Here is a 15748-nt window from a genome sequence, read left to right on the forward strand (position 1 = left end):
TATGAGGAGGAGCACAGGATGACATATAAAAGTGGAGGAAGGTGCACGCAGGTGGACAACACGAAGTGTATCAGCCACACCATGAAGTTATGAGTAAGAGCAGTGGAAGCTAGACTTGAGAAAAGAGGTGATGATCTGTGAGCAGCAATATGGTGTAAGAAATCATTACTAGACTGTTATTTTCCTCCTGGTCAGCAGGTGGCGCCTCTCTCCAGGCAACTGCTGAACACTACCACTCTTTAAGCTTCATGTGTGACACCTGTGTTTTGCCCTATATAAGTGCTTTTTTGCCATGCCATTTTGTTCAGTTTTGAGCCTTTGTTGCCTGCTGAAAAGCTAAGTCTGTTTCATTCTTTGCATTTGGACCCTCCAGTCTGTTTTATTTTTCTCTGTCTTGGGAAGTTTGACTTCTTTGTCTTTATTTATTAAAGATTATCTTTTGTTGAAGACCTATGACTCTATGCTGTTATCTCTGCTCTTGGATTCACTATTGGGGAGTCAGCTCAGTTAGGAAATTCAGTGACTTTGAACACAAGACCCGGGTTCAATCCCCATCTTGAACAGACCCATTACATATGGTTTATGTCAGGAAAGAGTATCCAAAGTTTGCTTTGGCAGTGTTGATGACAAAGTATAGAGAAGGCCAGAAAGAGTTGCATTGTGTGTTTGTAGACATAGAGAAAGCATATGACAGGGTGCCATGAGAAGATTTGTGGTACTGAATGAGCAATTCAGGAGTGGCAGAGAAGTACAGCATTGTATGAGGGCAGTGTGAGGTGTGGAGTAGGTATGACAGATTGCATCAAGGATCGGCACTTTCTTGGTTGCAAAGGTGATGGAAAGGATGACAGATGAGATCAGACAGGAACCCCACGAACAGTGATGTTCAAAGATGACATTGTGATCTGTAGTGAGAGTATAGAACAGACTGAAACAAGTTTATAGAGGTGGAGTTACACACTGAAGAGAAGGAGAATGAAAGTCAAGAGCAAGACAGAGTACATGAGCGTGAATCAGAGGTACAACTGATTTCTTTTAGAATGTTTATTATGGAATAAAGGTTCATTTCTTGTAAATTAATCCTTGTATTGAGTGTGAAAGTCACATCTGTCTCCTAATCTAAAACGAAACAGCAGGGTCCTTCATGTTGTGACCTTTTTTTTTTGTGTATGTGTGCGTGTTTATTATTTGGTATTTTTCCTGGGTGATATCATCACCTAGGTGCCGTTGTCTGGCATTTTTATTCATAATACCCTTAGCCAAAGGTTACATCTTCATCAGATTGGTAAATAGTAAGTCACCTCTTCTCATGTGTCTTTTTGTCTGTTTCTCAGTTACACATTTAACACATCTGACACTTTTAGCAGTAAGAAAAATTAAAAACTAGCTAAAATCTGTTAATATAAGCTGATATTTGGGTTAAATCTGTAACCCAACCTAATGTTTTGTTTGTGTGTAAATTTAACTCCCTGAACATTAAATTCCTCAGCAAAAGACCTGCAAATAAATGTATTCCTTTCTTACAAGTCAACTTTGCAGTAGTAAATATTGAGTAACTGACCGATGCAGAGCGCTGGTGGTAGGCCAATGCACAGCAGGTACTGCAGCACCATGAAACTTGCAATGAAGCAGCAGTATTTTGGCCACACTTCTCCAATGGCCTTCCTACGACGACGTGCCAGAACAGCCATTAGAGCAAAAGAGTGCAGAAGCGCACAGATATCCATCCGTTGGCCAATGACATTTACTGCTACCACAAAACAAACCTGATACATAAAATAAAGTGGAAAATGTAGTACATTTATTTCAAAGATCATGCTAGTTTGACATCATCTGATTTACATTCTCAGCAAAAGCTGGAACGTAAAATACTGAATGATTATTTTGTTATAAAATTTGAATTCAAAATAGCTATTGATATTGAATCTGTCAAGTTTAAGTCAACAGGATTTCGTGGGACTTTTTTTTCCCCAAATTTTTGCGGCCTAAAATGACTGAATTTGCAGCGGCTTTTATCAAAATTTGTGGCAATATTTGAGCCATTTCTTGTGGTGTTTTTTAGTAAAATATACCACAGAAAACATTCTTCTAACATTTTTATTACGTTTTACACCTCAAGAAACTTTGGGCTCTGTAATTAAAAGAAAAAAAAGAACACTGAGAAAAACAAGAAACTTAAGTGTTGTCCTCTTAACCCTATAACTTCTACTATACCGTATTTAATGCATGAATTTACATGGCTAATAACAAGCTAGTATTTTTATAATGGCAAGGATATGGTTAGAACTAAATTTTTGGACAGGAATGTTGTTCCAGGATCAACAAAATATGTTCACCCTGGAAGGGTCTAACTCAGCATCAGGACATGCTTATTTATAATAGAATTAATAGAATATAAGCTGATATTTGGGTTAAATGAGCAACCTTGAATTGAACAATAATGAGCAGACACTAAGGTAATGCAAAAACTCATATCAACATGAAAAGACATTACATTAAATTATGTAATATATGCTATGTACAAGTTTTAAAGTATTGTATACTAACTTTACGTACCTCCAAACCAAACTTGTAGAAGAAATAGTTAGCAAAATATTTGAGGGAGGGCAGAATGCCTTGGTCAAGATGATGATGTGTCACACCCTGAAATATGGTGCTGTATGTTGCTTTAAGGCCATTTTGAAGACGGTGATGCAGCTGGTGGCGATGGACAGTCACATCAAACACAAGGAGGCCTAAAATTAACAGGTGATTCTATTGGAAGCACCAATAAATAAAAACATTATTCTTCTGTGTGCATATATAGACAATTCAGTTAAAGTCAACAATAAACACCATTTATAACCAATTTAAATTCTGTAATTTGACATATTTATGGGTGAAACAGGATATGCTAGGTAGGATATAATTGCCCTAGATCAGCAATATTCATATGGCTGATATTTAGATCAACAATATGAATCTTTAACAACTGTTATATTGTTGTTTTTTTCTTTCCATTTTGGGTTTTTGAAAAAATGTATTCAATAAAAGAAAAAAGGAAAGTAATTCATTGTTATTTTAAAAATGTTTAGCAGAATACCCTGAGACAGGGCAGGATGCGATCCTCACACTTCCTCAGTCCGCCGACCCACATCGCTGGATCTACTGGTGCCACATACAGAACTGAATTCCTCAATAGCTCTTCTGTATTACCAGCAGTCCAACTCTCATTAGATGATGGCAGGCCCTTTGGAAAAGTTGGACTATTAAAGAACTTGGACATAAAAATTTGGACATTTAAAAGGACAAAAATTGTTTGGATCACATATTGTTTAACTTTTCATCTTTTGGCAACTTTAGGAACTATGAATAGTTACTGTGTGCATGAAAAGTGATCTGTCTATCCCTAACAATGACAATTAAATAGCAAGAAATGAATACCAGCATTCAGAAATTTATACTGGGCATTCTCTATAATGAAAATGTTGTACATTTTAATATTAACCCTCTGGGGTCTGAGGATTTTTGGGGCCCTGGAGAAGTTTTGACATGCCCTGACATTTGTGTGTTTTTCAGTTGTTCATAAACATATTAATGGAAAAGGTGTCATTACACTGTATTCAGCACAAACTAGGCTACCATAATATGTGAGGAACATGTATGTACATGTTTGTATTTTTGAAGGAATAACGTTTATGCGTGGTTATTGAAAAAAAAAAAAAACTTAAGTCACTGAAATAAGGTCACAAAATAAATACAAAATATGTGTTCACAAGACTTCTGGGTATTGGAGGTTGTAGACTAGAGTTTTTGCTTCAAAATTATGTAAAAAATTATTCTGCCTACTCGTTCATATAAAACAATATATTGATTTTTTTTTTTACTTTTTGTCAAGAAACACAGTATGCATGGAGGCATGAATCTTCATGAATAACGCTGTGATTCACACCTGAGAAGACAAAGACCCGCATAATGACCTGCATAATGAGCCCTTTCAGTCAGGTAGGCTATGTGAAAAAACCCAGTATTTTGACAAAAAAAAAAGAAACATGATTTTTGTGATTTCATGCATGCACGTATTATTTCACATCATGTGAAGAAATTTTTTTTATAGGCCTATTATAGTTTAAATGACAGTACCAGTCAAAAGATTGGACGCATCACTATTATAATGTTTTTAAAAGAAGTCTTATGCTCATCATGCTGTATATCAAACATACAGAAAAAACAGCAATACTGTGAAATATTATTACACTTTAAAATAATGTTTTTCTATTTTAACATACTTTAAAATATAATGTATTTCTGTGATGCAAAGCATCTGAACATTCATGTTACTTCTATGGCATTTCATATAGGCTATTATATTTGTTATATTATATAGCCTAAATGTTAATGTGCAGTTGACAAACTATACATCATTAAAAAGATCTAAGACTCAAGCTTCACATTTTGAACTCTGTTTTACTCTTTAAATCTTATAATGACTGTAATTTGGTTGTTACCTTTGACAAAACAACATCCATCAGGGCTTTTAGCTTAAAAGCATGCACATTTGGGGAAATATCGATGGATTCTCATATGTTTATGTCAATTTTTTTATACAGAGGAGTAATATTTATTCAATATTTATTGTCATCACTATGAGCACTGGATACTGTGATGTACTGTGTTTTCAATTCATACTTGCAGCCGGAGGGCGCTCTGTGCACATTTAGTCCACAAATGACTTGTAATGAAGAGCAGGCATACCATGTGACATTCCAGGAACTAACAGAGGCTTCCAGAGATCGCTAACCATGGCTATAACATGCAGATAAACACTTCTGAAGATAATAAATACACAATTGCGACGATGTATACATGTATTGCCTCAGAATTTGCATCTGAATAAAGCGTGAGCTCCATGGGCCGAATTAGTGGATAATGAGCTGACTCACAAACGGCTTGAATCTCTCTCTTTTCATTCAGATTACATAAACAGAGAATATTTGTTTTCGATTTGACTTACACGATTTAAAACCTGACATTTCAACATTTCTTTAGACATAAGTCTCTTTTTTTTTTTTTTTTTTGTGATTAGTATTCACTAAGTTACAGTTCATTTTCTGAGAACTATCAGAATGGACTTCGTTCAGAGGGAGACGACAGATCACGCATCATGTTAGTTTTCTTTATTTTCCAAAAAGCACAACATTTTGTTTTTACTCTGAGTGTACACAAAAAAAGAAGATATTACACAGATTAAAATGGAGTATAACTCTTAATTGTATGTGCAAAATTGACAGAGTATTTTGGGTCTCTTTCATACTGATAAGAAAAAAAGCAAGGTGGTATTGCTGGCGATATCGCCGACTCCAGGGGGTTAAATGCATCAATCTTTGCACTTTAAAGACTAAACTGAGCTACAACCACTCTTCATTGACCATTTTTAGCAAAATACTGTGCCTTCAGGCTTAGCTTTTTCTTAACCACGACGGTCTAGTACATGACCGCATTACTTCTGCCACTGCACTTATAAACCTGTCGATCTCATGCTCTGACCTACTCACACCCGTAAACAAGACCCAGAGGTACTTGAACTCCTTTACTTTGGAAAGCAACTCACTGCCCTTACCCAAAGCAGGAAATCCACCTTTTCCAGCTGAGAACCTTGGCCTTGGATTTAGAGGCGCCGAAGATGACAGCCTGATAAAGCCACAGGACAACATCATCTGCAAAAAGCAGAGATGCCACCTTAAGATCCCCAAACTGGACACCTTCTGCCCCCCAGCTGTGCCTAGAGATCCCATCCATGAATATCACACACAGGATCAGTGATAAGGGACAACCCTGGCAGAGTCCAGCGTTCACTGGGAACAAGTGTGACCAGTTGTATAGAGAAGTGTTTCCTAGCCCTGTTCCTGGAGGTAAACCAACACTTACACATTTTTTAACTCTTCCTAATAAAACACACCTGAATCAACTTATCCTCTTGTTAGTGGAGACTCCAAGACCACAAATATATGGGTTAGATAAGGGAGACATCCAAAATGTGAACTGTTGGTGTGCCTTCAGGAACAGGGTTGGGAAACACTGGTATAAAAACGGGATAGCACACATTAGTAGCCCCTCTATCCTGTACTCCTGAAGCACCCCCCACAAGTGATCCCAAGAACATGGTCATAATCCTTCTCCAAATACACAAAACACATGTAGATTGGATTAGCAAACTCCCATGCCCCCTCTAAAATTCTTGCCAGGGTAAAAAGCTGATCCACTGTTCCACGTCCGGAACAAAATCTGCATTGTTATTCCTCCAACTGAGGTTCGACAATCGGACAGATTCTCTTTTCCAGCACTCTGGTATAGACTTTCCCACGCAGGCTGAGGAGTGTGATCCCTCCATAATTGGATAGTAAATAAAGTAGTCTGGTACCAAGTACACTTATGAATCACCTAATGTTCGAACACGGTGTTCGTTATGGCCAATCCAAGACAAGCACAGAAGTCCAATAGCAAAACACCACTTAGGTTAAGATGAGGAAGGCCATTCCTCCCAATCAACCACTTCCAAGTTTCTCCGTCATCCCCAACATGAGTGTTGAAGTTGCCCAGCAGAACTATGGAGTCTCCAGGTGGTACCCCTTCCAGGGCCCCAACCAGACTACCGTCAACATTTCTTCACTTGCAAGGAGTTAAAGGGATAGTTCACTCAAAAATGAAAATCACAATAATCGACACATACATACACATTAAACACGGAAGCTTGTGTGTGTGTCAAACAAACCTCACTGGCATGCACAACTTTCTATGGTAACCATGTGCATATGTATGTGTGGAAAACGAAATTTAAATATCGCCAATTTTTTTTTTCTCGGCTTCATCATGAAACTGTAGCAAGACAGAATAGACTATGGTGGGCCGCCACAATCTAAGTAATGAATGGGAAACACTGTGTGTGTGTGTGTGTGTGTGTGTATAAGAATTTCTGGTGCATTAGTAATATAATAGTAAAATTTTGTTTCTAAGGCAGCAGTCACATAAATAATACTTACAGCAGTGCAGTTTGAAGAATACTCGGATGGTTTGATACTTTTTAGCTGGTACATCATTTTACACACAACCATCACACAGGCCCAAACAGAAGACACATTGAAGGCCAAAGGCCGCAGTTTTGGATATGGCAGAGCAAATGTCCACAACACCAAAAACAAAAAGTTCATCAGCGATACCTGAAATACATATAGCATGTAAGAGTGTGTGTAGCAGTGTATAGGTGCTAGTGAAGGTTGACTGCATGTCCAGCTAATCTAACATAAGTTTTGTGTAGGATGTATACTGGTTTATGTCTTACCTCCTGCACGCAAACCCAGATGATGCCTGTTGAGACTAGTTTGAAGCTGTGAAGCTCCAGTATTTTCCAGCACAGCTCCTGACATCTCCATAACAACAGAACAGCACGCAGGATCAACTCATGCACCCTGTCCACCACCACCAACCACTGGTTCACTGCATCCACTAAAATACATGCACACATTCTGCTTATTTCAATATACTGCATTACATATTTTTTCCACTCTTATAGAGCCTGTCTTGTGGATTTTCCCCCCTGCTTGTTCAGTTTACTTAATTAATTTCATTACACCTAATTAATACACAAATTAATTTTATTACACCCAATCCTTTTCAATGTGCAAAATGAAAGTTAACTTAATTATTTTGTGTTTAGACTACATTAATCTTTTTTCCTTTAGACAACTAACACTGGACAGAGGATTTCATAGGACTGGATCGGGAGAAATGTCAAATTTATATAAATGTTATTTTATGTTTTTTTGTATAAATGGAAAGACTTTTAATGATTAATGTTCAGTTATGTTTGCATTTTTGTTGTTACCATTGTGCTGAAGAGTGGAACGACTGTGGTGTATAGAGTTTTATTCAGTGAGCAATGTACTAATGTCAGTTCTGTGACAGAATTTCGGCCAAATACAGCCTTCAAATGATTATTCATATATGTAAACATGCTCTACTTTAAGGACAAGACAAGGCAATGTAGCTGTTGTGGAAAAAATGAATAAAAATACCAGTCACAGCAGCCATCGTTCTACCCTCTGCTAAGTTTAAAGTTCATGGCCTGCCCAACTCAGGAACTTGGGTATCAAAATGATCCCAGAGCTTCTCAGTGGACTTGAGAGTGCATTCATGCCCAATTTTTACCTGGGAAACTCGTATTTATGATAATTCCGACAGCACATGAAGGCAGCATACAGCCCTGTGTTTTAGTCACTCCTGGTGGGTTGAATGGACATTTGTTTGAATTATACTCTCCACACTAATTGTGTGGAAATGTTTTCCTCAATTTATTTCAGGAAATAAGCTCATCGAACACATTGATTTATTGAGTGTTGTTGGAGGAAAAAAAATGCAGAAGATTTCCAGTAAATAATGGCTCTCTCACTTAGAATGTGTTGTATGGATTACTTGTGTGGTTCTTTTTAACCAAATTCAGGTAGGAATTGTACTTACCATCATCATCTAATTCTATTTCTTGATGTTTGTCCAAGGAGGAAGATGAAATATTAATTTGATCACCACATTTTCCACGGAGCTGCCCTTCCTTCAGCCTTTAATGGAGAAAAGAACACACTATTCTAAAGACAGAATCATGTATACCTCCCTGGTGAAATGTGTTGTGATTTTGAAACAATGCAGTTCAATTACATGTAGTTGCTTGATTTATTAATTGGTGAACAGAAAATGTGGTACAGCGCCACTTGGCTTTTTCTAACCCCATTTACTGTTGTTATATGGGAAACTGCACCTGGGTCAAAATGTTTTTGAACAACAATAAATTATGAACAGAACACTGAAAAAAAAATCCTTGCAACAAGTTAGAACAAAGCATCTCATTCAACACAAAAAAATAAGGGTGAAGGGGAGATACTAACATAAAGCAATCGGTAATGTGCTGCACGTGGCTTTAGAGCACCATCAGTTTCTGTAACTTTAATAGCTCTCTAATAAACTCTCATTTGAAGCCCTGCAAAGCTAAAGGAAGCTCACTCACCATTTTTTCAGTTTCTCTGTGTTTTTCTTTATCCTGCAGTAAATAAAAAACAAAGTCACAGTTTGTAGTTCTTATAACGTTCAACATATGAAGGTGCTTTGGAGAGGAAGGATGATGAATAACTTCAGGATCAGGTTGTTTTAAATAAATGCACAAAATCACCAGTCACCTGGGCTGAAAGGATGCAATTATGATTAAGAAAAACAAATAATATATTAGAGCTGTCAATTAATAGTGCTGATTTAGTTCAATTAATTATGGAAAATGTATTTATTTAATGCAGTAAAAAAAAAATAAAACAATTTAAAGCAAGAGCTGAAATACTCACATATCAAAAATCCCCTTCAGTGTTTCCTTCAGATCTTCTTCTCTGAAATCATATCATGTCAATATCATAAGATATTATTTTGTTTCAAAGAATGTATCATTGATAGAAGAGTATTTTGTCTTACTGCACTGGCAGTTTCAACAAGTGGAAAAAATCAGTAATGCAAGACAGTGCCAATGCAGTAATGCAAAATAAACTAAAATTAAAGATACATATAGACATTTTTTTTTTTTTTTTCCTTAAAATCTTGTGCAATGTTTCTTCTCAAGTAAATTTGTTTTGTTTTGTTTGGAAAATTGTACAAAACTTTTTCTTAAAGGGTTAATTACCAAAAATGATAATTATGTCATTAATTACTCACTCTCATGACGTTCCACACCCGTAAGACCTTCGTTCATCTTCAGAACACAAATTAAGATATTTTTGATAAAATCCGATGGCTCAGTAAGGCCTGCATCGGGAACAATAACACTCCCTTTTTCAATGCCCAGAAAACTAATAAAAACATATTTAAAACAGTTTGAACAGTTGATTTCAGTAAACGAGGCTTCGTTACATCATAAGTGTTTTGAAACTTCAATAGTTCACGTGACTTTGGCAGTTTGATACACGCTGCAAACCACTGATTGGAAACAAATGATTAATTAAGCTTCGAAGCTTCATGAAGCAGTGTTTTGAAATCGCCCATCACTAGATATTGTTGAATAAAGTCACTATTTTGTTATTTTTGGTGCACAAAAAGTATTCTAGTCACTTTATAATATTAAGGTTGCACCACTGTAGTAAAATGAACTGTTTTAAATATATTAACTGTTTTTAGTGGCTTTCTGGGCATTGAAAAAGGGAGTGTTATTGCTGGCGATGCAGGCCTTACTGAGCCATCAGATTTTATCAAAAATATCTCAATTTGTGTTCCGAAGATGAACGAAGGTCTTACGGGTGTGGAACAACATGAGGGTGAGTAATTAATGACAGAAATTTCATTTTTTGGGTGAACTAACCCTTTAAGAATACTTTTTTTTTTTTTTTTTTTTTTCAGTGTAAAAGGCAGGTGAGTGAGCATTAGACATAAGAAGATGTTTGTTCAGTTTACTGCTGATGTAACTGGTTGACATAGGGAAATGAAGATAAAATTAAAAGAAATGTTTGAATGTAGGCTATGGAGTATGCAGAGGTCTGTGTGTAGTTTTTATTCTCATGGTAATATATATGGTCATATATATATATATATATATATATATATATTAATACCATCAGAATAAAAACTCCACACAGACTTTATTTATTGAGTTCTATAACAATTCCTTTATTGAGTCCAAAAGACAAAAGTGCAATATGTGTCTGTGTATTTTGACACACCTGTTTGTTCTGTTCTTTGTCGAAACTGTCTGAAGATCGGTTAAAGAGAGGAAGTCACAGTTGAAATAATGCAGCTGAAGAATGCAGGCCAGAAGGAAGAAAGCTGGTCGTAAGATTCGCGCAAATAGTTCAACGGTGTCAAACTGCTCCAGCCCAAGATCTCGCAACCTGACGGAGTGAACACACGGATTTCATGTGTAAAAGCTGTCTCATAATCATATGTACATGCTATCAGCAAACTCATTTATGAACATTAACAGGGCTTTGGGGGCAAAAATGGCACCAAAAATTAATAAGAAATGATTATCTTCATGGCAGTACTTACCTTTCCTCTGTTATGCCTAAAATCTGTTGGAACAGGTTACAGACACTTTTAAACTGATACACGTAGATCAGGATCAAAACTAGCATTGAATATCCAACCACAACCGCCCAGAAATACTTCAATTGACTTCTCCATACTTGATAATGCACCTGGACAAAACAGTTACATAAATTTTCAAGTTAAACAGAATTCACAACCCATTTTACTTGGGTACTGTGACATTTCCATAATGAAATTCAAAGAGAGAACAAAACAAACAAACAAAAAAAATATGTAGAGACTTTATTTTATGCATCTGGAAATGACTGGATGGTGAAAAGTGAGCATTCCATTCTCAAAATTTGAAAATTCCAGTCAAATTTGAAAGTGAGTTTGCTCGTTAGAATGGCCAGGGCCGGGTTTCCCAATAACAATGTATCTTAGATATTAAGAGTGCTCTCTATGTGCAAGGTTACGAACGCTTGCCATAATTCTACGTGCGTTTCCCAAAAATGCACTTAGCATGAACACGAGAGAACGCGTTCTAAGTGCTACTTAAGAGTCGCTCTCCATTTGCGAAGTGCTGAAATATAACCTTATATGGAATCGTATCTTGAACGTTTCACTTAATAATCGTCATCTGATGTCAATTAGCAATCAAGACACGTCTATATAAAGCACCTACAGGCTGAGGCACTGATAAAATGGCTGAACAAAAAAGACAAAAACAAGAAAAGATACCTTTCAAAAAGATGAAATAAATGTCCTTCTAGAGGAGATGGAGCGGAATAAAGATGTTACTTTCACCAGATTTAAAGGACACCATACAAATAAGGAGAAACAAAACATCTGGGAGGACATTGCTACCAAATTAACAGCAACCAGGGGGGTTAAAAGATCAGGCAATGAGGTCCGCAAGAAGTGGCAGGATTTTGCAAGTCTGGCAAAAAGGAAGAGGGCACTGCAGAGGACTGCAATTAAAAAAACAGGTGGTGCGACCAATGAGTCCCCCCATCTCACAGCAGAGGAAGAGAAGGCCTTGTCAATACTTGGCGCATGTGCTTCAGATGGCATTAGTGGTGGTATTGACATCCATGGAGGAGTAGGGGTAACTCAACCTGAGCCTGAGCCAGGTCCTTCATGTTCAGAGGAACTATCAGTTTCACCTGCCATCTCCCAGCACCTACCATCTCCTAGTCCTCCAAACAACCCTCCCAGGCCTCAGCCTCCATCTTCAGTTGTCCAGACTGCAGCCACAACACCTCAGCAGTTTCATAATGTGTGTACTTGTAGTCAGGACTTAGTTCAACTGGAGAGAAAGAAATGTCTTTCAAGATGTCTTGAAAGACATTAGAGAATGTCTTAAAGAAGCCAACCAGAGGGATAACAATTTTCAACAGCAGCTCATTGAGCTCAAGAAGAAGAGAGAGAGGAGAAGAGAGGAGAAGAGAAGAGTCTTGCACTAGAGGAGATGAAGTTTTCAAGGCCATCCATTTCTGTGCCAATTATCTTGCCAGAAGAGCCAGGTAATATGATTATTGTTCAATAGGGATTCATTAAGTTTCTGTCATTTCTTGTGCAATGTGAAGTGCTTTCTATATGTAGATATGACTCATCCCACTTTACAATGTTTTTTGCAGGTCCTGGGGAACTGAATAACCCAAATTAATAAAACTATGTTGCTGCAATGTTTTTGATGTCCATGTGTTTGTTGAACCACACAAGGCCTAAGGCCCTATGAAATACCATAATAATTCTTATGAGTTCTTCCAAGTGTTTCTGAAGTGACTGGCTAATGATTGATGATTATTTTCAGACATAAGCATGTAAGTTTCAATGTGTTCTTCAGTTAAGGGTCAGAGAAAGACAAAGACAGAGACGACCACGAAGTAGATTGGTGACATTAAATGCCTTTATCAGAAAGCATCAAAACCCCTTGGATATCCTTGATGACATGGCTATAATTGGGAGATACTGTCTGCCAAGGGGACAAATAGCCCAACTGACAAATAGCATTGGACCTCAACTGATGTGTGCCACCAGCAGAAAATTTGCCTTCTCCCCTGAAGTCCAACTCTTAGAAGCCTTGATTATTTATGCAACAGGCAGTTTTCTCCAGGTACTTGGTGATGGACTTGGACTAAGTAAGGCAAGAGCAGTTTAAGCGGTCACCAATGCATTTCTTCCAATTGCTGCGGAACACAATAAATTTCTAGCATCAAGACAGGACATCAGAGAAATGCAACAGTATTTTTTAACGCATCATCACATCCCACAGGTCATCGGAGTGATCGATGGTACCTTGATCCCGATCCTTACATCATCTGTGGATGGCCATGTGTATATATATGCCGCAAAGGTTATGCAGCTGTCAACTGCCAAGAGTTTGATCACAAACATTGTGGCAAGGAGGCCCGGAAGCACACATGACTCCTTCATGTTCACCAATTCATCTGTGGGTCAGGAGGCACAAAACTCACAGAGACACTGGAGGCTGCTTAGGGACAGTGTTTACCCACTGAGGCCATATCTCTTCACCCCTGTGGCAAATCCTTTGAATAACCAGGACACAGATTTCAACAAAGCACACCGTGTTGCACGCAGTATTGTGGAATGCACAATAGGGAGGTGGAAGCTGCGCTTTCAGGCTATTCACTAGTCCAGCGGTGGTCTTCTGTTTGCTTCACAAAAGTGCTGTGCAGTAATAATATTAACAGCTATACAACATTGAGGTACAGATGAGAGTGCTCTTACTTAACAGGGAGGAAGATGAAGAGGTGGTGGAGGAGGAGGAGGACGAAGATGGCATGGGACCACATGATGGCCAACCAAGAAATGCCCAATACATGGCTGGTTTTCATGCATGTCGGCAAGACATTGACAGATTTTTTTGAGTTTATTCCTATTTTTCCCAGTCTTTGAAGCATATTTCCTACATTACTTCTTTTATTCATTTTTTGTTCAGTCATTTAATCTAGATGTGTATTTGCAATTTTTTTGTTTGTTTTCTGCCCTCATTTAAAAAAAAAAAAAGTAATAAAGTGTACAAAAAAGTACAATCAAAACCTTATAATACAATCACATTGCACTTGAATAAAGTTAAAGGTGTAATTTGCAGATTGTTCTGCAGGTGACCTCATAACTCTGTCTTCTTATGACACACTTAAGGGTTTACAATTACTCCAGAGCACTCGCAGATCTACAATGATTTTCAAGAGCTACTTAAGTTATGATGCTTTTGGGAAACAGACCGTAATATTAAGATCACTTGTACGATCGTTTTTACGATCAACTTAGGCTTATGATGCTTTTGGGAAACGCAGCCCTGGTTAGCTCCTGCTAGTAGATGTTATTACTACATCGTGATGAGCTCTAAAGAGCACTGTTCTCCTTTGATGGCCTTTCAAAAATATCTGTGTTTTCTGAAAAAGTAAGTGTGTCCTAGGCCAGAAAAGGAAGCACCTTTTTGATAACAGAGTGGAGGCTTAATTTATGGACCCTTTAAGAAAACAAACAAACAAACAAAAAAAAAAACACGAGCAAAATACAGAGAAAGAGTTAGGTAACTGTGGATAAATATCTAACTGTTACATTATTTCCAATCAGTGGTGGACAGTAATTAAGTATTTTTATTATGGTACTGTTATTAAGTATCTGCATTTATATTTTAGAAAAATTTTACTTTACTACATTCCGAAGCATAACCACTTTTATAACCACTTTTATTTCATAAAAAACATTGTTCATTGTGATTTTAAAGTGAAGAAATTGACACCAAGATCACTGTATGGATTGGGTAGGCTATTTTCCACCCTGCTGTAGCAGTTTAATTAAAATGTTAATATAAAATTCAACTTAAAATGTCAACTCATGTTACGCCTGTTTTAAAGGATTAGTTCACTTTCAAATGAAAATTACACAAACACATTGTTTCGCTTCGGAAGGCCTTCAGGGGGTCCATGTACTAATATGTTCATCTGGTTTTAGCAGGTCTTAAAAATAGAAAAATACTACCTCAGATGAACTATTTAACAAAAATACAGCCAAAATGGAGAAGCCATGTTTGAAAAACTAAGTACACCCTATGATTCAATAGCTTGTAGAACAACCTTTAGCAGCAATAACTTGAAGTAATTTTCTTTATGACTTAGTCTCTCACATCATTATGGAGGAATTTTGGCCCACTATTCTTTATAAGGTTGCTTCGATTCACTGAGGTTTGCGGGCATTTGTTTATGCACAGCTCTCTTAAGGACCTGAGTCGTGACAGCTGTAGATTTTCTGGTGTGCTTTGGATCATTGTCCTGTTGCATGACCCTATTTTGGCCAAGCTTTAGCTGTCGGACAGAAGGCCTCACATTTGACTCTAGAATACTTTGGTATGCAGAGAAGTTCATGGTTGACTCAATGACTGCAAGGTGCCTGCAGGTCCTGTGGCTGCAAAAAAAGCCCAAATCATCACCCCTCCACCACCGTGATTGACAGCTGGTATGAGGTGTTTGTGCTGATATGCTGTGTTTGGTTTTCTGTGCATTATGGCCAAACATCTCCACTTTGGTCTCGTCTGTCAAAAGAACATTGATCCAGAAGTCCTGTGGTTTGAGCAGATGCAACTTTTCAAACCTAAGCCGTGCTGCCATGTTCTTTCTAGACAGAAGAGGCTTTCTCTTAGCAACCCTTCCAAACAAGCCATACTTGTTCAGTCTTTTTCTAATTGTACTGC

The 15748-nt window shown here is 37.5% G+C and overlaps 1 protein-coding gene across 1 annotated transcript in view; it reads right to left on the bottom strand.

Moving 5' to 3' along the window:
• The window catches only part of si:dkey-11f4.7 (piezo-type mechanosensitive ion channel component 2), an 80878-nt gene that overhangs the window by 35635 nt on the left and 29495 nt on the right, over nt 1-15748 (bottom strand). The window contains 10 exon segments of the mRNA XM_051906099.1: nt 1562-1766; nt 2557-2754; nt 3083-3229; nt 7020-7196; nt 7319-7482; nt 8494-8591; nt 9035-9067; nt 9363-9404; nt 10722-10889; nt 11047-11195. Coding sequence (XP_051762059.1) covers nt 1562-1766; nt 2557-2754; nt 3083-3229; nt 7020-7196; nt 7319-7482; nt 8494-8591; nt 9035-9067; nt 9363-9404; nt 10722-10889; nt 11047-11195 — 1381 coding nt within the window.

This window comes from Ctenopharyngodon idella, chromosome 9 (genome assembly GCF_019924925.1).
Source record: "Ctenopharyngodon idella isolate HZGC_01 chromosome 9, HZGC01, whole genome shotgun sequence".
NCBI classification, from domain to species: domain Eukaryota; kingdom Metazoa; phylum Chordata; class Actinopteri; order Cypriniformes; family Xenocyprididae; genus Ctenopharyngodon; species Ctenopharyngodon idella.